General features: G+C 46.3%; 1 protein-coding gene across 1 annotated transcript in view; it reads right to left on the reverse strand.

Annotated features, from left to right (window-relative positions):
* Positions 1-25,887, reverse strand: part of LOC139055854 (proline dehydrogenase 1, mitochondrial-like) — a 370,252-nt gene that overhangs the window by 42,730 nt on the left and 301,635 nt on the right. Inside the window, exon 8 of the mRNA XM_070533417.1 lies at positions 6,423-6,504. Within this exon, the coding sequence (XP_070389518.1) occupies positions 6,423-6,504 (82 nt within the window). The remainder of the gene's footprint in view (positions 1-6,422; positions 6,505-25,887) is intronic.

The following is a 25,887-nucleotide window of genomic DNA, read 5'->3' on the forward strand; positions in this document are numbered from 1 at the left end:
TTATAGATGGGATGACAACAGCGAATTTTCTTTATCCAGCAATGAAACAGATGGATGGCTGATGCACTTTTCCTTTTGTTTTTCAATCCAGTGCACTTCCACAATTTCTTTCGCGGTTTGATTCTTATGCCAATACAAAGACACGGTGAGCAATCGTGCTCTTGACAATGCGTAGCCAAATGCGTAGCCAAATTCATACCAGGGCGACCTCTCAGGAACGGAGGAAGCCTAAAAACAGTGAAGAAGAAACTAGGAATTGGCAAGAATCAGATGTATGCGTTAAGAGACAAAGCCGGCAATATCATTACTAATATGGATGAGATAGTACAAGTGGCTGAGGAGTTCTATAGAGATTTGTACAGTACCAGTGCCACCCACGACGATAATGGAAGAGAAAGTAGTCTAGAGGAATTCGAAATCCCACAGGTAACGCCGGAAGAAGTAAAGAAAGCCTTGGGAGATATGCAAAGGGGGAAGGCAGCTGGGAGGATCAGGTAACAGCAGATTTGTTGAAGGATGGTGGGCAGATTGTTCTAGAGAAACTGGCCACCCTGTATACGCAATGCCTCATAACGTCGAGCGTACCGGAATCTTGGAAAAACGCTAACATAATCCTAATCCATAAGAAAGGGGACGCCAAAGACTTGAAAAATTATAGACCAATCAGCTTACTGTCCGTTGCCTTCAAACTATTTACTAAGGTAATCGCAAATAGAATCAGGAACACCTTAGACTTCTGTCAAGCAAAGGACCAGGCAGGATTCCGTAAAGGCTACTCAACAATAGATCATATTCACACTATCAATCAGGTGATAGAGAAATGTGCGGAATATAACCAACCCTTATATATAGCTTTCATTGATTACGAGAAAGCATTTGATTCTGTCGAAACCTCAGCAGTCATGGAGGCATTACGGAATCAGGGTGTAGACGAGCCATATGTAAAAATACTGAAAAATATCTATAGCGGCTCCACAGCCACCATAGTCCTCCATAAAGAAAGCAACAAAATCCCAATAAAGAAAGGCGTCAGGCAGGGAGATACGATCTCTCCAATGCTATTCACAGCGTGCTTACAGGAGGTATTCAGAGACCTGGATTGGGAAGAATTGGGGATAAAAGTTAATGGAGAATACCTTAGTAACTTGCGATTCGCTGATGATATTGCCTTGCTTAGTAACTCAGGGGACCAATTGCAATGCATGCTCACTGACCTGGAGAGGCAAAGCAGAAGAGTGGGTCTAAAAGTTAATCTGCAGAAAACTAAAGTAATGCTTAACAGTCTCGGCAGAGAACAGCAATTTACAATAGGCAGCGAGGAACTGGAAGTCGTAAGGGAATACATCTACTTAGGGCAGGTAGTGACGGCGGATCCGGATCATGAGACGGAAATAATCAGAAGAATAAGAATGGGTTGGGGTGCGTTTGGCAGGCATTCCCAAATCATGAACAGCAGGTTGCCATTATCCCTCAAGAGAAAAGTATATAATAGCTGTGTGTTACCAGTACTCCCCTACGGGGCAGAAACCTGGAGGCTTACGAAAAGGGTTCTACTCAAATTGAGGACGACACAACGAGCTATGGAAAGAAGAATGATAGGTGTAACGTTAAGGGATAAGAAAAGAGCAGATTGGGTGAGGGAACAAACGCGAGTTAATGACATCTTAGTTGAAATCAAGAAAAAGAAATGGGCGTGGGCAGGACATGTAGTGAGGAGGGAAGATAACCGATGGTCATTAAGGGTTACGGACTGGATTCCAAGGGAAGGGAAGCGTAGCAGGGGACGGCAGAAAGTTAGGTGGGCGGATGAGATTAAGAAGTTTGCAGGGACGGCATGGCCACAATTAGTACATGACCGGGGTTGTTGGAGAAATATGGGAGAGGCCTTTGCCCTGCAGTGGGCGTAACCAGGCTGATAATGATGATGATGAAGTGTTCCCTTAGTCTCGTGTTGATGCATCTAGAAGTCTGCCCTACGTATACCTGACCACATGTCATAAAAATCTGATAAACAACGTTTTTCATGAAATCAACAAATTGGTTCTTACGCGCATGTCTAACGCTACATTCATTCTTTACATCATCCTTTCTTTCGAACATATTTTTAACCTTAGAACACGCACTACCTATTTTGTTTTTTGCCGAAAAACCACTTGCCATTTCTTTACATTCTTGCAGCCACTGTCTACACTTGGGTGTTGGTTGAGTAATAGGATGCTGAGAGGCAGGCTTAGTTGGTTGCAATTTTTTGCAAGTGCTTTAAAGTGCAGCAAGAACAGAGTGACAGATTGTTACTTTTGCTTTGCATACCTATTAATCAATGTGAAAACAATGGAAGACACAGAGTTAGAAGAACGCAGGATGAGCAATGCTTTTTTTTCCATATGCAGTGACAATAGACTCCTATAAATATGAACCTAGTTAAGTCGAATTTTCAAATGTGAGGAACAACATATGAACATTCATTGGTTGGCTTCTTAAAAACCCAATGCAAAAAAAATAAAAAGTTTGGTTAACATGAGTTGCAAATTTAGTCGAAATTTCGCAGCCACCACTGATGCCTACACTTCAGCTCAGTGGATATTGGTAGACCTGGAATAGCTAGGTGACTTGGAAGAGATGACAAACAAAGACAACTGTTGTAGCTTCGATGGGGTGGCTGGACAAACGACCTATGGCATGAGGCCTAAATGGCCGGGTGCATAGCGCCACAATAAAGAGCCGGACTGCTCAAGTCGGGGACCAGGCAAAGAATGAGTTTATTTCAGCGAGGGGAAATGCAGCAGGCAACTTACAGCGTTTGGCGCTGAGTGGCGCCCTGACGTAAATGACCCAAAACCAAAACCGGAAGCCAACACAGGATAGCACATCACCTGTCCCTTGAGAGGAAAATGCACTACTCGCTCTCCACACAACAAAAACAAGTCATGAGTTACAGAAGAACACATATTAGCACTGTAACATGCGTGTTTGGTGATGAAATCTTTATACAATAGAAAATTACATCTTTGGCTTCCCAATTTTAAGAGAAATGCACAACATGAATACTGAAAATAAACATGATTGCCTTACAGTTCTGAAGAGTTTCAGTACCTGTCTTGGGAAGACGACGAGATGCACACTTGCTCACACAGATCACACATGAAAAAGAGTTCATCGAGTACAAGTAGACAATGCGAACACCTGTGTGCCCCTGGGACAGCACTCCACCTTGAAATTCATAATGTTCGCTGTCCAGGACCCCGTGAAGATAGCAATGTGACTAGAGCTTGGTGATCAGTTCGTAGAGTGAACTGTCGACCCCACAAGTAAATATGCCAGTGTCCACACGCAAACAGACATGCCAATGCTTCCCGTTCGCCTATGGAATACTGTCGTTCTGCGGAAGATAACGTACGAGAAGCAAAAGCTACTGTAAAGAGCTAATTTCCGCATTTTTGCTGCAGGACGGCTCCTATGCCAACGTCAGAAGCATGAACCATCACAACAATAGGAAGATGTGGTTGAAACATGCGTACCACCGGGCGTGATGCAAGTACGTCTTTATTCACCTGAAAGCTGTATTCAGTATCCCGATCTCAGACAAAGGCTTGTCCTTGCCTTGGGAGTTTTTTTAGCGGTCCCACTATGTCGGCATACTGAGGAATAAATTTAGCATAATATCCCGTGAGGCCCAGAAATGAATGTAGAGTCTGTTTGTCCTTAGGCTGTGGTGCCTCCACATTTGCCTGAATTTTGCTATCCATCGGCGAAATGCCGTTTGCAGAAATTTTATGTGCTAGGAAAGTTAATTCTGGGACACTGAATACGCACTTGTGATCAAGCTGCATGCCTGCATTACTTATTCTAGACAGGACAGTTTGCAAATTTCTGTTGTGGTCATGTTGAGTGTTGAGGCAGTGGATTGCTAATCCAATGAGCTTTGCCCGCGTGGGTTCCATCCTCGAATCCCATCCTCGTCGCCAGTTTGTTGTAGCTTCGACAGGGCGGCCGGACAGAGGACCTACAGCATGAGGCCTAAATGGCCAGGGCACACAGCGCTGCAGTAAAGAGCCTGACTGCTCAAGTCGGGGACCAGGCAAAGAATTATTTTATTTCAGTGAGGGGAAACGCAGCAGGCAACTTACAGCGTTTGGCACTGAGTGGCACCCTGACATAAACGACCCAAAACCAAAACCGGAAGCCAACACAGGATACCACAACAACCTGTAAGCATAGACAACTATGGAAAAACCTGCAGGGCTGACACCTTATTGAGCAGAATCCCATTGAGCAGGTCCTCAAGACGCCTTCTGTAGGTTGGTAATGGTAATATGAACACACTGCCCAGGAGCCACAAGAACCAGGGGCCATTTTCTGAAATGATCCACTTCGGTGATACTATCGCCTCAGCAATACTATCGCTTTGGCAATAGTCACGTCCAATAAATCAACCAGCTGCTTACCCATGACGACAGCATGCACTACCAACACACGCTCTTGAACGCTACACAACACATGAGAGAGCACCCTGTGCGAGTGCAGAGAGGCTAGGGTGTGTTGTTTTCGAGCGTAATGGCCGCAGTACAGATTCTGTGCACTGACTACGGTTGGCTACAGCGCTTCAGGTAAAATAAATTGAAAAAGGAAGTGTGAGATGTTTTATTTCAATGAACAAATTGTGCTACAACTCATGCAGTTGCGAAACACAATTTTGAGTATATTATAAAGCGACACACTGTGTCAGCTACCGTGCACCGCCAGAGCGGCATTGCATTATTTGTCTCTACCACATTTAACCACCAACCAGTGAACACCAACCACACAAGCACATTTTTCATGGTGCCCCTGCCAGCAGTTACACGCCACTGTCACCAAAAATTGACACTTACACAAGGCAACACAGTGCAATAGCCAATCAACAGTCAACAACTATAGCTGTGCAAAACTACGTACCAATTGCCATCAAAATATACTATAAACTACCAAGGCTCTTGTCTCTACTGCACTACACCACCAAGCGAACGTGAAAAGGCCTGTTTGTTTACTGAATATATGTTGGGAGCATCTAGCAACACCGTGACGTTAAACTGACGCAGGCCGGAACTACTAGGTGGCACTATTTATTTTCTGGTTTTGCTAAAACAGCCAATCAGCACGTGACAATGGTGGAGGCATGGCCAAGGCTACAGTATCCTCGAAGTAGATCGTTTCAGAATACAGCCCCAGAAGGGTGAACCCGTAACTTCCTTACTACTTTGCTGAATTTTACTGAATGTATGAGGACACTGAAGGATGTTTTAACAAGCTAGTTTAAATTCAAGTGTTACGTTTTGGGCGAGTTGGTTGTACATGGTTCTTATTAGACTTTTGCGCGTGTTGAACGTCCTGTCTTTGTACGCACAAAAGTTTTTGATAAGAACTAGGTGAAATGTCAGCATTTGTGACAGTGCACACATTTCGAAGAATGGCTACAAGCAACGATTACACAATAGCTTTAACCAGGCTGCACAAAGCAATACTCTGTATAATACAAATAAAATAAATAACTTTTCGCATCTGCCATTTTGTTTTAGTGCTGCTTCATTCGCTGCTTTGTGTCGTGAATATCTAGGCACGCGAGGAATAGACGATTTTTAGCTTTGTGGATAAATTCCACAAAGATGAATTTCTGATAAGACGAACATACCTTCGGGTTCATCTTCACACAAGCCTGCTGAATTTGCTATTGGTGCATACCAAATGTTGTAGCAATAAAAGCACAAAGTATACATCATCCTTCCAGTTAAACCACTGGCTCCTTTACATTCGAAGTTTGCACAGAGGTGGCATTTCATGCTGCATACAGCTCAAGGTACATTTTGGTGTGCTACTTGCTTGTTTTGTCCAGAATAAGCAAAACATGTGCATTGTCTGTGGCGATGCCCTACAAAAAATTAAAAATTTGCTGGAACAGTAGAATGGCACCATCTTATTGTATCAGTAAAGCAAGGCATATGCCATAGTTCACCGTGACAATGACAGATGGTGCCACTGTTAAGTTCCAACAAAGGAGCCAGAATAGTTTCTTCAAGTTCTTAATGGTTTCCAGTCAATTCAGACAAATCAGGGTCATTTTTACAAGTGTGACACAGCCTGTTTTGCCTATAAAACATGGTGAGCATGCATTACAGCGCAAGCATTTTGCAGAATGCATTATGGCATGCATTTTGCAGCAAGCGGCGAACATGCACGAGAAGAATATCGGCATCTCTATAAAATGCTTGTTTCAATAAAATAATGTCAGTTGATAGCCAGTAGATCATTGTGTCATTTTGTGTCTCTCCTTCATATTCGTATTTTACGCTGTAATAATTGTGAATCAATACCAGCTAGTCCAAATCATCATTCTCTTCAAATGACACTCCACACCTTAGTGAAAGAACCACATGAAGGGAACTCACCTTAAGATTGGGCACCTTGAACAAGTCCGAGATGAAATAGTTGGTGTCCACAAGGCCACTCCATGAGAAGATGTTCATCAGCCTAGAGGAGAGCGGCACGTCGAACTCTGTCATGCTTGCTCAAATGCACAGCTCTGAGAATCATGCTCAATGTGGAACTACTGCGAATTTGAATAAGTTACAGGTAACCATTTCATCAAAGCCATGGCCATTTACACTACCATGCGTCCTCCTGCAATGATCTTGAGTTTACCAGGAGATTCAAGTCACTCTGCTATATGAAACTTGAAATGCTAGTTCAAATCAGCTTATGGAACAGCCTACCCATGTGCACATCGGTTGAGGTCTGATTGCGTCACCATTTCAGTGTCACTTTCAATGAAGGTGCAAATGTTAACATCTGGGCACCAGAGAAAGTCTCTATCTCTATCATAAGAGATGAATGCTGGTACAGTACTGGCCTCTGAAGGCACGAACAGGCCTTGCAAGGAGTGACAGAAGTAGAGTAATAACAAAAGGGTTGGAAAAACAAAAGCGCCTTTTTTGAGAAAGAGCAGGCATCATCATAGGGGAAGGACAAGCCTTGAGACAGAGTCAGCTCGTATTCAGCTCGAATGTGTCAGTTTGTATTCAAATTTCCTTTTTTCTCTCTCATGCTCATGCACTGCATTCTGTGTGGTATGCATGCTCCTCAGAACCTCTTCTCCCTTACGTCCATGCACCATCCCATGTAGCAGACGACGCTACCACAATACTTGAAACAGATGTTTCAACAAGGGTCAAATGATCGAATGGCTGAAACATCTTCAAATATGGTCATCTGCTGCATAGTGCACAGGAAGATTTTGCTACTTGCATTAGCAAAAAAATGAGCAGCTGGCCCCAGCCTTCCTTTCCTTCATAATGTATTGTACCAAAGTAATGCAAAAGTTGGCATAACTTTTTTTTATTACTGCCATATATTTTTCGTATTCTACATGTTTGTAGAGTGAATATGCTTCTATAATATCCCATAATAGCCCTTCTTTTTTACTGCAGGTAACTAATGGGTTCAAAGCAGAAGCAAAGAGCTGTCATTCAGCTTTTGACCAAGGATGAGTGCAGGCTGTCTGTCATTCACAGAAGGCTACTGAATGTTTAGGGATATGACACCATTGACAAGAGTAATGTGCAAAGATGGATAAAAAAAGTTTAAAAAGAAGTAAATGAGCATGAACGACAAATCACACAGTGGGAGACCATCAACCATGACCACTGACATGAATCATCAGCAAGTGTACGAATAGATTCGTGCACACCCGAATTTTTTCAAAGAGCATTCAAGCACTTGATTAAACACTGGCACAAATGCACCTCAAGTGATGGAGACTACATTATGTAGTATCATTGTATTGAGAAAGAGTTGCTCCACAAGCATGTAAAATTTCAACAATGTATGTCAGTAATGAAAAAGTTATGCTAACTTTTGCAGTAATTTTGGTACAACCTTCATAATACTGAGAATGTTGAATCATGGCTATTGCAACAGCTGTTATTTCCATATTAAAGATTTCTTCCATTAAGCTGTTTTAGGATGCATGCAATATAGGTTTGCTGTGAACAATAGGAGTTCCCACAGGGGAGTGCACCTTATCTGGTAGTGTGCAGTAAGCGTAGAAGCAAGGCACTGCTTGTAGCCACACCTAATCACTGTGTGAGGCATCCCCAATCCACAGTGCAAATAAAGTACAACCAGGGTGGATTTGGGTGAATAAAGCAAACCAATGGCATACATGTGAGACAATATTTATTGTTCTGGCAACATGAATCGGCCTTAAGCAGAGGGGCATCCTCTCCATAAATGATGGAAGTGAAGGGGTCGGCTCACCTCTCATCAGGCATGGTTGGGAGATGCGCTCATTTGCGGGGACAAGGGCAAGAAATCCATCAGAAGCATCCGACAGCAAGCGAAGTGCATCCCTGTTTGAGTCTCATATCCTTCATTCAGCAAGAGGCCCACCGTCCTCACCAAGGGGACTGCCCTCTTTCCCGTGAACCTGGTGCAAATGCATGCCACGGTGTCGCGAAACAAGTATCCTCTCCACGTTCCCACAGGCATCCTGTGTACGTCGCCTGGTGCAATTGTGCACTGACTTGGCTCATTTAGGTAGCAGGCCATGCATGCAACCCTGCAACACCTGCTTCGATATTATTCAGTAACGCTGCTAAAAATTTAGCCTTGAGTTCTTAACACATGAAAAAAAAATTTCACCACACATGAAAATGAATATGTGTACGGTTGTAGCAAACCTCCACCTATGGTGATTTCCCTCCTTTCTTGACCAAAGGAAAGGACAGCCAGGAGAAAGACAAACTCCTCCTAAAGGAACATTCGCAAGGCAGACGTGAATGCAGAGTGTTCAGCAACATGGCAACAAATGTGCAAACTGTCTCAATGCCAGTGCAACCAACTTGGTTTCAGAGTACTACCACAAGGGTGGCCCAAGTGGTAATCACACGAACTAGCAGTACCGAACCCAAGTCTCAGTTCTGGTTGGAGAGAGTTGCATAATTTCAGTGTGCTGATGAGGTGATGGTGTAATGAAAAATCAGAGGCCAGTGATGTGTGGAAAGAGCCACGTGTAGAAAAATTGTGTAAAGTTTAAACCCCATGCAAGCGATCTTGCACGCGACAGCGACAGCGACGTGATGGAGATGACTGTCGCGTTCGCTCGTCGCCTACTAGTCGTACCCCATGCGAACGACAACTTCAAGCGACGTCTCCCCAGTGTTGACGGTATGAGGGCAGCAATATAGGCGCTGAAACTAGCGTGACGCGTGCTTTATTAACCTAAGTTGATGTGTTTTACTGTAAAAAGCAGCATAAAATACTTCTGAAAGTCTTGCAGTAGGTTCTTATCCTTGCACGTATAAAAATTCAATCGTTTGCTCATTTCGTGCGACAATCGGAAGTACTTGAGTTATGTACATCCAGTTCCGGCTTCGCGCTATTGGCTAATCGCTCATAGCACTTCCGGGCGATGAGCGACGAATTCTAGATTCGCAGAACCAAGCGATCGCGCACAAAATCGCGCTCATGGGGTTTAGCCTTAAGGGTGCTCCGAGCGAACTGGACTGGGGTGGAGACGTGCTCCACAGCATATTCAACATGCTTTCGCTGCGGGCATTGAGGCCGATTGCCCATTGTATGCTCTTAAAATAGTGCTTTATTTCAACTACAAATTTATATTTACACCAATCTGCTAAACATATATATTTGAGTCATGGACTATATAACTCGATGTTTTCAATTTTGCTGTCATTATGAAGTGCGTCATCTGCTGGCGAGTATGCATTCTTTGCACCCTGTTTTTATTGCAGAGAGACAGTGCATTTTTTTAAAGTCTTCATTTGCTTTGGTGGGCACATGGCTCTTGTTGGCTGTTACCAATTGTAATTTTAGCCCAGTGAACTGCTGTCTTCAACACAGATTTATAAAAACAACACGTCATTTTGTCACAGCAGCCACCAATCTGCAACATGAAGCTAGTTCAGAAAATTTTGTTGTGCTGTTTCACGCCCGTTTCTTGTTGGTGGAATATTAAAGAGCATGGACAATAATCAAAGAAAACAATATCGTAGCGAAATAAACAAAGTTTATTCAGTGTGTGATGCAAAGAAGAGAAGCAGTTGACTAAACTCGATAAATCATATGGTACATCGACATATTCATGACATCTATATATAACAGAAAAATTATCAGATACTCTAAATGCACTAAATGAAAAATGGAGGACTCTCGACCAGAATGAGCGTGTTTGCAGTAACAAACATGGCGCCACCATACCTTTCTTCATGGTGGTGCCGTGTTCATAAGAGTGCTTACGGCAGCTTCGAGCAATGGCCTGTGGCTGGAGCCTTGTCACGGATGGAACTAGAGTGTACAATTCTCGTACATTCTAGATGGAACTGACCCCAGGTATACCAATGGGCCTTCAGAGAGAAGGAATCATGTCAATAATTGGATGCTAATATAAACAACTGTGTTAGAGAATGGATATTACCTACGTATACTCATACTGAATTCGGGTGCCTGGGACGTAAAGACCAACGTAATCTCCATGCTTGGTCTGGCAATCTTCTTCAATGTGCCAGCAGATGAAATGAAGTAGGAACATACAAGTCTCATCGAATGCTGTTTGCTATATTCAGATCTTATGTGATTCCTGAATTCCCTATTGGATATGATCGAATAGTTGTTTTTGTTAGAATGCAATGCATAACAGCACTTTGAATTCTTGAGGGCATGTTCGATACAAGTGAGGACTGTTCCGAATGATTTCGCTGCTGGCAAGTCACGGATGTTGCGCAGAGGCCCAACAGTTCCTGAGCGAACTAATGCATGCTGTTTGATAACTTCTGCTTAACATGTCCGTAGCTGTCAGTCAACATTGTGACAGAGGCGAGATGTAGGCGAAGGATGTATTTACAAAATATTTACATAGAAAGCTAGAGCAAGGGAAGATGTCTGATCTGACCCACGTGTAAGTGACCTCATCGTCATCTTCATCACTCTGCCAAACCTAGCATTTATCCATGTATTGATCGCTCCATAACATCGCCCTTCAGTGGCAAAAGCGCCATCCTCGCGCTTGCTATGAAGGTGAGGAGCGAGGAGAGCAATAGGGCTTCAGCCGGGAAATGTGAACATCATCAGTTGGTAGTGAGCAAGTCGAAGAAGCAGTGTCCAGGGGTGTAATCTCGTAATTGATGTCACCGAGTTGATGCAGCACCTTGTAGGGCCCGGTGTAATGTGGAAGGAGCTGCTCTGATAGGCCAACGCAGCGGCATGGCGACCATAGGAGGACCAGAAAGCCAGGCGTGAAGAGCAGACTTCTGTGTCAGCTGTTCTAACGGAACGTTTGGGAGTCTTGCGTTGCGGAGCACAGAGTCGGTTGTGGGCAATATGATGAGCTGCACGGGCCGACCAACAATGTCAGTGGCATATTCAGTAGGCGAGTGAGGAGCCGATGGAAGGAAAGTCTCGAATGGCAATGCAGGATGTCAGCCAAACAGTAAATAAAATGGTGAATATTCAGCGGTGTCATGCTGCAACGAATTGGACGCAAACGTAACAAATGGTAACATGCTGTCCCAGTCATGGTGATCAGGTGGCCAGCATCTCAGCGTTCGGTTCAGGAGCTCGGTCAGTCCGTACATCTGTGGATGATCAGCAGGTGAGTTTATGTTCAGTGGAGCAAGCACGAAGGATGTCATCTGCCCCTCATGAGAGGAAGTACCTCCTGAGATACGTAAGGACCTGCTGAGGCGTGCCATGATGTAGAATTACGTCATGGAGGAGAAAGTCGGCGATGTCTATAGAACAACTTGTCGGCAATGCCCTGGTGATTGTGAAGTGCGTGGCATAGTATGTCGAGACCGCAACCCATTTATTTTCCAAGATGGACTTAGGGAAAAGGCCTGGAAGGTAAAGGCCAATGCGGAAGAATGGCTCTGCAGGGATATCAATACGTTGTACCAGGCCTGCAGGCAATGCTGAAGGAAGCCTGCGGTGTTGGCAGTGTTTACAAGCAGCGATGTAGTGGCACACAGAATGGTGCATGACAGGTGAGAAAAACCGACGCCGGATGTGGGCGTATGTATGTGAGACATCTAGGTGACTGGCAGTTGGTACATCGTGAAGCTGGTGAAGAAAGCTGGAGCGTAGATGGCGAGGTAGGACAAGCAGTAGTTCTGGGCCATGTGAGTTGAGATTACAACGATAGAGAATGTTGTCATGTAGCTCAAACCGTCAAACAGAATGATCTGGTGATAGAGTGGTTAGAGGGTTAATGATGAGTCGTAAAGGCGTGTCTCATCGCTGTTTGATGGGGATATCATCCGAAGGAAGGATGGACAGTATGCAGGCGTCTGAGTCGGGGTCAATTATGTCAGGAGCATTGACAAGATAGCAATTACAAGCCATCTACATTTTTGTGCAATCGTCCAGATTTGTAGGGCACAACAAACGATTATTCTTGGAGCCGTAGTGCCCAGCAGCCGAGACGTCCAGACAGATCCTTGAGTGATGAGAGCCAGCAGAGGGCATGATGGCCCGTAATCACAGAAAACGTTTGGCCAAACAAGTAAGGTCTAAATTTGGTGACAGCCCACACTAAAAGCTAGGCACTCACATTCAGTGATGGTAGAAAGAAAGCAACTGGCACAGGCGATGACACATTCCTTGCCATGCTGTTTTTGGCCAAGGACAGCCCCAATTCCATGACCACTGGCATTGGTGCGAAGTTCTGTAGGTGATGAGGGGTCAAAACGGGCCAGTATTAGTGGTGTAGTGAATAGACGGATGAGGGCAGAAAATGAAGTTGGTAGTTCGGGTCCCCATACAAAAGGAATGTCCTTCTTCAGTGAGAGCACGGGCGATATCAGCAAAGTTCCAGACAAAGCGACGAAAGGAGGAACATAATCCTACGAAACTCCATATGTCTTTGGAGCATGGCACGGGAAATTGTTGCGCAACTTGCACCTTGTAGGGGTCTGGTTGAACACCAGCAGCACTGACAAGGCGACCAAGCATAGTTATTTGGCGTTGCCTGAAACAGGCCGCCATTGGAATATGAACCTGGCAACGTTTAACGCTAGAACGTTATCTAGTGAGGCGAGTCTAGCAGTGCTATTGGAGGAATTAGAGGGCAGTAAATGGGATATAATAGGGCTCAGTGAAGTTAGGAGGCCAAAAGAAGCATATACAGTGCTAAAAAGCAGGCAGGTCCTGTGCTACCGGGGCTTAGCGGAGAGAAGAGAACTAGGCGTTGGATTCCTGATTAATAAGAATATAGCTAGTAACATACAGGAATTCTACAGCATTATTGAGAGGGTGGCAGGTCTTGTTGGGAAACCTAATAAGAGGTACAAAATGAAGATTGTACAGGTGTACGCCCCTACATCCAGTCATGATGACCAGGAGGTCGAAAGCTTCTATGAAGACGTGGAATCGGCGATGGGTAGAGTGAAAACTAAATACACTATACTAATGGGCGATTTTAATGCCAAGGTAGCCAAGAAGCAGGCTGGAGACAAGGCAGTGGGGGAATATGGCATAGGCACTAGGAATATCAGGGGAGAGTTATTAGTAGAGTTTGCGGAACAGAATAATAAGAGGATAATGACTACCTTCTTCCGCAAGCGGGATAGCCAAAAGTGGACGTGGAGGAGTCCGAACGGCGAGACTAGAAATGAAATAGGCTTCATACTCTGTGCTAACCCTGGCATCATACAAGATGTGGACGTGCTCGGCAAGGTGCGCTGCAGTGACCACAGGATGGTAAGAACTCGAATTAGCCTAGACCTGAGAAGGGAACGGAAGAAACTGGTACATAAGAAGCCGAACAATGAGTTAGCGGTAAGAGGAAAAATAGAGGAATTCCAGATAAAGCTACAGAACAGGTATTCGGCTTTAACTCAGGAAGAGGACCTTAGGGTTGAAGCAATGAACGACAATCTTGTGGGCATCATTAAGGAGTGTGCAGTGGAAGTCGGTGGTAACTCCGTTAGGCAGGATACCAGTAAACTATCGCAGGAGACGAAAGATCTGATCAAGAAACGCCAATGTATGAAAGCCTCTAACCCTACAGCTAGAATAGAACTGGCAGAAATTTCGAAGTTAATCAACAAGCGTAAGACAGCGGACATCAGGAACTATAATATGGATAGAATTGAACAGGCTCTCCGGAACGGAGGAAGCCTAAAAACAGTGAAGAAGAAACTAGGAATTGGCAAGAATCAGATGTATGCGTTAAGAGGCAAAGCCGGCAATATCATTACTAATATGGATGAGATAATCCAAGTGGCTGAGGAGTTCTATAGAGATTTATACCGTACCAGTGGCACCCACGACGACAATGGAAGAGAAAATAGTCTAGAGGAATTCGAAATCCCACAGGTAACGCCGGAAGAAGTAAAGAAAGCCTTGGGAGATATGCAAAGGGGAAAGGCAGCTGGAGACGATCAGGTAACAGCAGATTTGTTGAAAGATGGTGGGCAAATTGTTCTAGGGAAACTGGCCACCCTGTATACGCAATGCCTCATAACGTCGAGCGTACCGGAGTTTTGGAAAAACGCTAACATAATCCTAATTCATAAGAAAGGGGACGCCAAAGACTTGAAAAACTATAGACCGATCAGCTTACTGTCCGTTGCCTACAAACTATTTACTAAGGTAATCGGAAATAGAATCAGGAACACCTTAGACTTCTGTCAAGCAAAGGACCAAGCAGGATTCCGTAAAGGCTACTCAACAATACATCATATTCACACTATCAATCAGGTGATAGAGAAATGTGCGGAATATAACCAACCCTTACATATAGCTTCCATTGATTACGAGAAAGCATTTGATTCTGTCGAAACCTCAGCAGTCATGGAGGCATTACGGAATCAGGGTGTAGACGAGCCATATCGAAAAATACTGAAAGATATCTATAGCGGCTCCACAGCCACCGTAGTCCTCCATAAAGAAAGCAACAAAATCCCAATAAAGAAAGGTGTCAGGCAGGAAGATACAATCTCTCCAATGCTATTCACAGCGTGTTTACAGGAGGTATTGAGAGACGTGGAGTGGGAAGAAATGGGGATAAAAGTTAATGGAGAATACCTTAGTAACTTGCGATTCGCTGATGATATTGCTTTGCTTAGTAACTCAGGGGACCAACTGCAATGCATGCTCACTGACCTGGAGAGGCAAAGCAGAAGAGTGGGTCTAAAAATTAATCTACAGAAAACTAAAGTAATGTTTAACAGTCTCGGAAGAGAACAGCGATTTACAATAGGCAGCGAGGCACTGGAAGTCGTAAGGGAATACATCTACTTAGGGCAGGTAGTCACTGCGGATCCGGATCATGAGACGGAAATAATCTGAAGAATAAGAATGGGCTGGGGTGCATTTGGCCGGCATTCTCAGATCATGAACAGCAGGTTGCCATTATCCCTAAAGAGAAAACTGTATAATAGCTGTGTCTTACCAGTACTCACCTACGGGGCAGAAACCTGGAGGCTTACGAAAAGAGTTCTACTCAAATTGAGTACGACGCAACGAGCTATGGAAAGAAGAATGATAGGTGTAACGTTAAGGGATAAGAAAAGAGCAGATTGGGTGAGGGAGCAAACGCGAGTTAATGACATCTTAGTTGAAATCAAGAAAAAGAAATGGGCATGGGCAGGACATGTAATGAGGAGGGAAGATAACCGATGGTCATTAAGGGTTACGGACTGGATTCCAAGGGAAGGGAAGCGTAGCAGGGGGCGGCAGAGAGTTAGGTGGGCGGCTGAGATTAGGAAGTTTGCAGGGACGGCATGGCCACAATTACTACATGACCGGGGTTGTTGGAGAAATATAGGAGAGGCCTTTGCCCTGCAGTGGGCGTAACCAGGCTGATGACGATGATGATGATGAAATGGCACTTGGCAGAGTTCAGCTGAAGATTGGCCCGACAGAAGATGGCAAGAATGGCCAATAAATGGGTGAGGTGGCTGTCAAACATAGGCGAGTAGACAATGACATTGTCTAAATAGCACTGACAGATGGACCACTTATACCCCACAGCAGAGAGTCCATCATACTCACACGTGTACTTGTCTTTATCGGGCGACACGTTTCCCTGCCTAACAAATGTTATCGCACAGCGCAGGCACAGCGCAGAAGTTTCTGGAATGTTATTGATGGTTCCATCCACTGTCTGTGACCGAAACTTGTGTAATCTGATTGCATGTGTGCGCGACGCGAATAATGTAGAACTTTGTGGAAGGCATGCGGGTCCCAGTGATTACTCCGGAACATTCGACGACTGATGTATGAAAGCCGACGCGCTTGACCCGCTAATCAGATTTTCGACGATCACCGACCGTGTTCGCTGCTATCGTTGTGCTATAAGTGTAGCCTGTTTTTGTGGGCACAGGTCTGCCCAATAAAAGTTACTTTTTTCTTTCACAGTACTGCTACTGTGTTCTTCAACGTCACCACCCCGTGACATCTGGTGGAGGTGCTTTTCGTTCATGTACCGGACGCCGCCGACAAGCCGTGATCAAAGCCCGGACCACAAAGAGAACACCAACGTAGTCCCGGACCATCGAGCAAGCCGCCGTCTTCAACAGCTGCCTCCGGAGCACGGACTTCTACCTGAGAAGACCAAGAAGATTTTGGCCAAGGCAACCCTAATGGCAGCCCCAGCATCCCCCATCGTCCTGCAGCAGCCCAGGGAGCCTCCGACGTTCCGCGGTTCAACATTCGAGGATCCAGAAACCTGGCTTGAGACATAAGACAGGGTCGCTGCATTTAACAGCTGGAACAGCGATGACAAACTGCGACATGTCTTCTCCGCATTGGAAGATGCTGCCAGGACGTGGTTCGAGAACCGAGAAGCCACCTTAACGACCTGGGACCTTTTCTGAAGCAGCTTCCTGCAGACATTCACAAGCGTAGTACGCTGAGAACAAGCCCAAGTACTACTAGAAACCCGAGTGCAGCTGCATAATGAGACCCCTGCAATTTTTACAGAAGAAATGAGCTGTCTATTCTGCCACGCCGACCCGGAAATGTCCGAAGAAAAGAAAGTCTGCCTACTAATGCGTGGTGCAAAGGAGGAACATTTAGCCAGAATGGTATGGAGCCCACCGAAGACCGTCGACAAGTTTTTTCGCGAGGCCACCAGTATCGAGAAGACACTCGATATACTGAACCGGCAATTCAACCGCCGCACTAACTTGACAAACTACACCATAATTCAGTCACTGGCCACCGACGACCTGCGCAAGACTATCTGAGCGGTCGTGCGGGATGAGCTACAAAAGCTGTTCCCTTCATCACAGCCTCAAGTGGCTTCAATTGCTGGCGCCGTCCGTGAGGAGCTCCAACAACAACTCAAAGTAGCCCCTGAATCGCCGCAGCCTCAGACGCAAGCGATGACATACGCTGCTGTAGCCCGCCATCACGTTCCCCCTCCGTGCCCACGGCAGGGCCCAGTGACGACACAGTTCCATTGTCCGCCACCACCCCCGCCGCCAGCACGCCAACCCGTCACCCCACGCAGCATTCCAAGGAAGACTGATGTTTGGCGCGCCCCTGACCACCGTCCGCTTTGCTATCACTGCAGAGAAGCCGGGAACATCTACCGCCGATGCCCATACCGGGAGATGGGACTCTGAGGGTTCGCCCTGAACGCGCCGCGACCACAGCTTGATGAAAAACCTCGCGATATCGCCGACTGCCTAACCACCACTCCGTGGAGCCCTCGACGACCTTCCCGTACGCTGTCACCAGGCCGCTACCTGTCACCGCAGCACCGACCATACACTGGCCCAGCCCGGGGCCGGTTTGTGAGCCAATATCTGGAAAACTAAAAGCAGCAACCGATGGAGGTGCGGTTGCTGTTTGTCGAACTGCAAAGATCCTCCGCCACCATCGCGACGAAGTCTTGAAGCAAAGAATACGCCTACGAAAGACGAACTGACGATGCTACGTATCAGCCACAGGCCAACGCGATGCAGCCGTGATCTGACACCAAGACTGAACCGTAATGCAAGATGAACCACCGACCTCGACGTGCTTCTGGACGGCCATGCAGTCACCGCCTTAGTCGACACAGGGGCTGATTACTCTGTCATGAGTGGACGCATCATCGCCCAGTAGAAGAAAGTTAAGACTACATTGGAAGGCCCTCAAATTCGGACCACTGGAGGACACCTCATAATGCCGACTCGAATGTTCACGGCAAGAATTACCATTCACGACCGGACTTACCCTGCCACTTCGTTATCCTCCAACAGTGTTCACGAGACGTCATTCTCGGCATGGCTTTCCTGAACCAACACGGCGCAATCATCGAACTGAAGTCGAAGTCAATAACACTGTCGGAAGATCAAGCGATACCGCCGGAGAGCTTTCCCAGTTACTGCGCCTTGAGTGTGTTCGAAGATCAAGTGAGCATCCCGCCTCGCCCCAGCATTGTTATTTCGGTCGGCACCAAAACACCTGCTGACGTAGAAGGCGTCATCGAAGGTGACCAACATCTACAGCTCGATTGCGAAATTTGCGTCGAAAGAGGAATCTCTCCACTGCATGGAGGAAGAGTTGATGACTGTTGGGCTAGTTGGTCGTCCATATTTGAAGTAGTAGCTTAGCGCAAATAAAACCACAAACACAAGGAAGACAGACAAGGACAAGCGCTGTCTGTCTTCCTTGTGTTTGTGGTTTTATTTGCGCTAAGCTACTACTTCAAGCATGGAGGAAACATGAAAGCGTTGCTGACAAACTTCAGCCAGGAGTTCAAGCACATCAACAAGGGCACGACGATCGCATACATCGAGGAAATTCTGGAAACCAGCAATGCCTTTGTCCTCTCGAATTCGGCCGCATCTGCCCTGATGAGCATAGTTCCCGAACCAGACTTCGACATAAATCTAAGTCTCCCCATGATTAAGCGACAACAGCTGAGAAGCTTACTTCAACGATACAAAGACTGCTTTTCGATGTCATTGAGGATTCAACAAACAGCAGTCGCAAAGCATCGCATAATAACCAAAGAGTGCGCTCGAGCACTCTGCCAAAGCCCTTACCCAGTTTCGACACGAGAATGTGAAGCTATTCGGCAACAAGTCGACGAAAATGCTGCGCGACGACATCATTCAGCCGTCGAAAAGCCTGTGGGCATCTCTTGTAGTCCTGGTGAAGAAAAAGGATGGAACCCTAAGCTTCTGCTTCGATTATCGTCGACTGAACAAGATCACGAAGAAGGACGTGTACCCCCTTCCACGGATAGAGAACGCATTGGATCAGTTCTGCAACACTAAATACTTCTCGTCGATGGACCTCAAGTCTGGCTACTGGCAAATGGAAGTCGATGAGAGAGATTGCGAAAAGACCGCCTTCATCACGCCAGACGGCCTCTACGAGTTCAAGGTCATGCCATTCGGACTGTGCTCAGCATCTGGAACGTTTCAGCGCGTCATGGACACGGTGTTAGCTGGATTGAAGTGGTAGACGTGTCTTGTTTGTTTGGATGATGTCATTGTCTGCGCTGGAAATTTCGCCGATCACCTCAGGCGGCTTGCGACAGTACTAGAGGCCATCAAGTCATCAGGGCTCACTCTGAAGCCGGAAAAATGCCGCTTCGCTTACGATGAGCTTCTATTCCTAGGCTACGTCATCAGCCAATCTGGAGTTTGCCCCGACCCGCAGAAGACAGCTGCCATCGCAAAGTTCCCGCAGCCAATCGACAAGAAGGCAGTGCGCAGATTTCTTGGAATGTGTGCCTACTACATAGTCGCTTTGTCAAGGACTTTTCATGCATCGCGGAGCCGCTAACACATCTAACCAAATGTGATGTCGAGTTCAAGTGGGAAACGCTGCAGGCCAACGCAGTTCAAGAACTAAAACGACGCACGCAGTTGCCGCCAGTACTTGCACACTTCGACGAGGACGCCAATACCGAAATCCACACTGACGCCAGTAGCCTAGGCCTCGGTGCCGTCCTAGTCCAGAGGAAAGACGGACTTGAATGGGTGACATCTTATGCTAGCCAGTCGCTGTCAAAAGTGGAAGGTAATTATTCTTCGACTGAAAAGGAATGCCTTGCCATCATTTGGGATACAGCAAAATTCCGCCCTTACTTCTATGGCAGGCCATTCAAAATTGTCAGCAACCATCACACATAGTGTTGGCTAGCTAAATTAAAGGACCCTTCAGGACGGTTGGCACGGTGGAGCCTCAGACTGCAAGAACATGTCGTCACCGCAATATACAAGTCCAGAAGAAAACACTCTGACACAGACTGCTTATCACGCGCCCCCATCGATCCCTCGCCGCAAGAAAACGTGGACGACAACGCTTTCCTTGGAATAATAAACGCGGAAGACTTCACTAAACAGCAGCGAGCAGACCTGGAGCTAAAAGGCCTCGTCGAGTATTTGGAAGGGAACACCGACCCTAGGGCATTTAAGCGCAGGTTGTCTTCATTCATGCTACAGAGCAAGCTACTCGTGAAGAAGAACTTCTCACCAGTCTGCGCCAGCTACCTTCTTGTTGTACCACCAGCACTGTGTCCAGTAGTACTACACGATGCCCTACACGACGATCCAACCGCTGGGCACCTCGGATTCTCCCGGACGCTGTCGAGGATACAGGAAAGGTATTACTGGCCGTGTCTGACCGCTGACGTGGCCCGTTACATCAAGACATGCCGAGACTGTCAGCGACGCAAGACACCACTGACAAGGCCAGCAGCATTACTACAGCCGATCGAACCTCCTCGCCGACCATTCCAGCAGATAGACCTCAGACTCTGCCCAGGCAACGCTGCGGAAAAACCCGTCACCAGCAGAGCCTTGGCGCGAACTGAGTAGTACAAGGAGGGCTGTCCGCAAGTGAAGGTGCATATGTCACAATGGACCCTTCTCTTTTGTTTGTGTTGAGGCACGGTTTCCTAAACATCAAGTACCTAGAAAGCTTCTTCCGCCCATCCACGCTTCGGAAAGAAAGCTTAGCAGTAAGAAGTACGTGTACAATATAAAATAAAGTCTCAAGTGTTAGTTCGGCATGCTGCAATTCGCAAGTACAGAGAGCATTTGTCTATAGTACTTGTACAGACAAATCTCTACAGACTTGTAGAGCATTTGTACAGAGAGCAGGTTTGTCTATAGGCATATCAGCATAAAAATCTAAGCATTTCAAATTGGTTCATATTGAATATGTCTTCAACACAAGGTTAAGTATCTCCTATATTTTTATGTATTTTATCGTAATGCCTTGTCTCGCAATTATTTACAGTGAGTAAATCATTTCATAGCGTTTTCCAGGGCAGCAAACAGAAAATGTTTTCCAAGGCAGCAAATAGCGTGCGATCATAACGAAAGTAAGCTTCGTACAGTGCCTACGCGCTGTATATTTCTTTCTCGCAGGAGCTACAGCATCGCTCAGTACCTTAAAGGGACTCTGAAACGCTTTTGACGATTTTCTACAGACGTACTGAGTCGTTAGAGTAGACCCTTCTGATCATTAATTGACATATCTAAGTGCTCTGCGTAAAGCGTGTAATTTATTATAAGGTTTTAAAAATGCACATCGCTGCCGATCACAGCGCACTGCTCGGCGGAATTTTAAGCCGCCCCTACCCATATGACCGAAATCTACCAAATGACATCAGTGGGGCAAGCTATCCAATTGGCTGACCAGGGCGCGTGATCGATAATTTTTCCAACTTTATGGTAAACAAATGATCTTCGTAATAGTTGGAATGTTAGTTAATTTGTTTTTATAAAAAGAAAGTAACATAAAGAGAATGCACAAGAACAATTTTTCAGTACACTTAAGCACTTCCGGCACACAGCAAGTGTCGTCTGCTTGTGTTACAACGTACTCCATTTTGATGAGAGCTCCGCGGTCAGAGTTGGTCTCAGTCTTTTCGCGAGCACTATGATTCGAATTTGTTGCCTTGTGGACCGCAAACGTAGCGACTGGTAATATGTCAAGCTGCGACATTGTGTCCCTCTGCAAGGCAGCGTACGAGCGAACTGGCTGCTGCGCATCGGACTGCCGCTATCCGATCGGCGCCAGGATTTGCGCGTTTGTGGCCGTCACTTTACACCGGAAGATTACTAACGCAATAGCGTTTCGCAAGTTCCGTATTAGGGCAAACGTAAGCGCAAGGGGACAGGGTCTGGCCGCTTGACTGTGCCTAACGGGATGAACCGAGATGAGCAGAAGGGCAAATGTGAATGGTCTGCACGGTGCAGCCACCTGGTGGCATAGAGCTCAACAATACACAGTAGCAGCAACGAAGCGCATTCTTCTTTGCTGCTGGTGCGTATTTTTCGCAGGAGTGTAATCATCAACACGTTGTTTTTATAAATGTTTAAAATGTTTTACACTTGGTTAGAGCAATATTAGCGCTTTGTTTGGCTGGCTAAGCGCTGCGCCAATAAGTGTCTGGACCGTGCAGACCGATGAGGCCGCTCACGTACGTCTACGCCAAAGTTCCTTCATCAGCTTGAGTTTATGCCTCCAGTCATTTGCCGAAATGACCAGCTTGCCTGTGGTTAACGGAATTCCAGGCACGTTCGGCGCTACGACAAAATGCTCGCAACGCACGCTGCTTCGATAGCTATCGCTTGGGGTCGACAGCCAAGCAGCTAGCGGAGAGGTTTCGCACGGGCGAGGGCGGGCTCCAAAATAACCGGAAGTGGATGATGTGACGTCGCATCGTGATGCAGGACCAGTGAAGGCGGAGCTTAGCCTCGCTCGCTCGGCGAATGAGTTGAGGAGAAAAAGCATGGCTGGGGAGGAGGGTAACTTCTAATCGCTTGTAGCTCCATTAATACGCAACGCTTCACTTAAATTGTGGTGCAAATGTTCTACTTAAGCTGTGCCCTACGTGTCTACAAAATTTGTCCGAACCGTTTCAGGGGCCCTTTATTTGAACTTTTTGCAGACGCTTCGAGCAACAAGCGCGCACAAATAAATGTAAATAAACGTGACATTTTTTTCTTTACACATGTGTGTTATTACGCAATTACTCATCCAGTGCTCCTACAGCAACTTCATTGCTCACATTTGAAAAACGCAGTCGAGCAGGCTCAGCACATTGCGAAGCGTGCTTGTTGTATCGGCGCAGGACATACAAAATACCGAAAGTAGAAATGAGCTCGCGATGCAACAATGCTCTAGAACAGGATTTTGAATTCATAAACGAACCAAAATGTTTGGTTAAGCTGACCTGCCAGATCTCTCCATTCCACTTGTTGAGCCAAGCGGAGACGGACGTCTGTTAAAAGGTGGAGATATCGATGGCACATAAGCAAGACGGTTCGCAACATTGTTTTTTCTGTTGCCAACGAAGTGGCCGCTGCAGATTCTTGAGTTTCCGCTTGGTTGCCACGGTCCTCCGTCAGGGATACGCAACACAATTACAGAAGAACAAAATTGTCGCACTTTCTCATGCGAGCCGCTGTGTTGTGGGGAATGCAAGCAATCCGATTACCCAACAGGTTGAACGGCCCGTATCCAGTGCTCTCACCTTTCCCCTTCATACGATCGCGATGGAAATCGGTAAAACGGAATGTTGTTATTCCGTCCTTCACGTTTATGGCAATTTACAACACAGCAGTAGCGTCGATTGCGGCATTTCTTCGTAGCGCGCTGAGCTATCGCGGTTGCCGTTGTTTCTGCCATCGGTCCGACGAATGAGCCAGCAAGCACGGCAGTTCGGAGGCGCGTACGACTAGCGTAGAAATTCATAGCTCTCTGTCTGGGTGTTAAATGTGCAAAACGCTCACCATATGGACCAAAATCTAGTTAAATTGTTGTTTCGCAGTCGCTAGCTGCATAGCAACTTAGCAAGGGAGTTGGGCTTCGCACTACTTAATTACTGCCTCTTTGCACCGGCAGGTGGCGCTACACGTCTTGCAAAACTACGCTACACGTAGTTTTGGTGACGCTTTAGGTGACGCTACACGCTACAAAATTACGCTACACGTCTTGCAAAAAGAGGAAATCAGGAAAGAAACCATTTATGATAACTCAAAGGGAAGCTCATTACTTTTCAAAGCGAGATCGGGATGCCTTAGAACACGCACCTATAGACCAGAACACGCTAGTCTCGCACCCAGACTAACCGAACGCATACTGTCGCACCCGGGTTGCCCGGTCGACCGGCGCTATTTTGTACTGGGCTGCCAAAGTGTGTTCGCCGGCGACCAGTAGACATGGCAAGCACCAGCTCTAGGGCTCCAAAGTGCGGAAATGTGCCCGTTCACAAAGATCCAAAGTAGAAGAAGTCATCTGGGCATCATTGCGTCGTGTTTGGAAAACAACCAGCGGAAAAGGAGCAGGTTGCTTAGCGCTGTTTGCGAAGAGCACAACACACGTAGGGAATCGTGCCGGTGCGGTGTTTTCAGCCTGCGCCGATTTCCATCCGCAACGAAGAATGCCAAGCTGCGCCACTGGTGGATAGCTGCAGTGAATAGGAAGAACTACCAACCCAGTGAAAATGCACGAGTGAGTATTCGATCTGTGTATATTTTGGTGCCACGTTCAACTTTACGCCCTACAAACGTAATACGCAGGTTTGCTCCGAGCACTTTCTGGGCAACAAGCCTACAGAGCAGAATCCCGCGCCGGTGCTTCGCCTTGGCTATAACAAGAAGGCAAGCCTTTTCGTGTTTTCATTCAGGCAGAGCTCCCGACGGTTAAGCGGAACAGTTGAGTTTGCGGTTAACGATACTTGCAGCTGGTGCACGGAATGACCATTAAGCGTGAACGACAAGTTGTAGGCCTTGCTGGTGAGCGTTATTGCTAATGAAAGTAAACCGAAGTCTGCTCGTCACGTAGCATGCGTCCACAAAAACATAAACGACGACTACTCGTCGCCGAAGGTGTTCTTGCAGCGCACCTACCTTTACGAGCTGGTGTTGCAGGTGTCATTCGTAACGAATTCATTTGAGCCTCCTGAGCTCTAAACTGCGTGCGGGCTGTTATGAGGGGCAAAGCGCAAAATATTTCCGTTCATATGGCGAGGAAAATAAGGTGCTTAATTATTCTTGTATTTTGTAACAAAATTTTGATCGTTCTCACTAGTTTTTTTTTACTGTTTTCTTTTCTAAGGGAGCGCCAACAATCCGATGGCCTCGCACAAGCGAAACAGGTCTGGTACCAGGTAGCTGCAGTTGGTGGGCTAATTTCTTGGAATGCAGGTGCGGTTGTTGTCTTGTACCAAAGGGGTTCTGATGATGCAGCTTTAAGTAGGGACGGTAATTTTACGTGCCCTGTCATGGTTTGTGCAACTGTACAACACCTGCATCTGTCATGCTCGCCCTGTTATACGGGCTTTGACTGCACATGTAGTTGAACATTATAACTACTGTAGTACCTCATTTTCCAATGAGTGCAGGTTTAGCATCATATGCTGCTTGTTCGAGTGCTGTAGGCTTTTGTTCTGAATGTTGTACTCTTAAGTGGTTGCACGATACAATTGGCCTTGTGTATTTTCTGTTTCATTTTGAGAGGACTTTATATCTTCGCAAAAGTGATGGCATGGGAAAGAACTACAGCCCTTCTTACTATAACATCTATTTTGTTTTCAGTGTGCAGGTGGTGAAGGGCAGGCGTCTGCTAACCAGGCAGTCAAACGACTTCGCCAGTTGGTTACCAAGCACGGCCAACCCAGTACAGACCATTAAAAACAAGACCAAACTGAAAGTGCAGATGACAGTGTTCTGCGTGCTTTAATAATATATGGCACCAACACAGTGCTGTAAATTCCTTCACAGGTTACGTGCCAAAAAGCTCACAGGTGTTCTAGCATACAGCGCGCGGTTTGTACAAACGTAATAGCGTACCTACCCGATGTATTCGCTTCTGCAGTCTGCACAGCACTCAGTGTGGCCATTGCGGACTTGCATGAGGTCTTGAAGTTTGATTGAA

Source organism: Dermacentor albipictus, chromosome 2, assembly GCF_038994185.2.
Source record: "Dermacentor albipictus isolate Rhodes 1998 colony chromosome 2, USDA_Dalb.pri_finalv2, whole genome shotgun sequence".
Taxonomy (NCBI): domain Eukaryota; kingdom Metazoa; phylum Arthropoda; class Arachnida; order Ixodida; family Ixodidae; genus Dermacentor; species Dermacentor albipictus.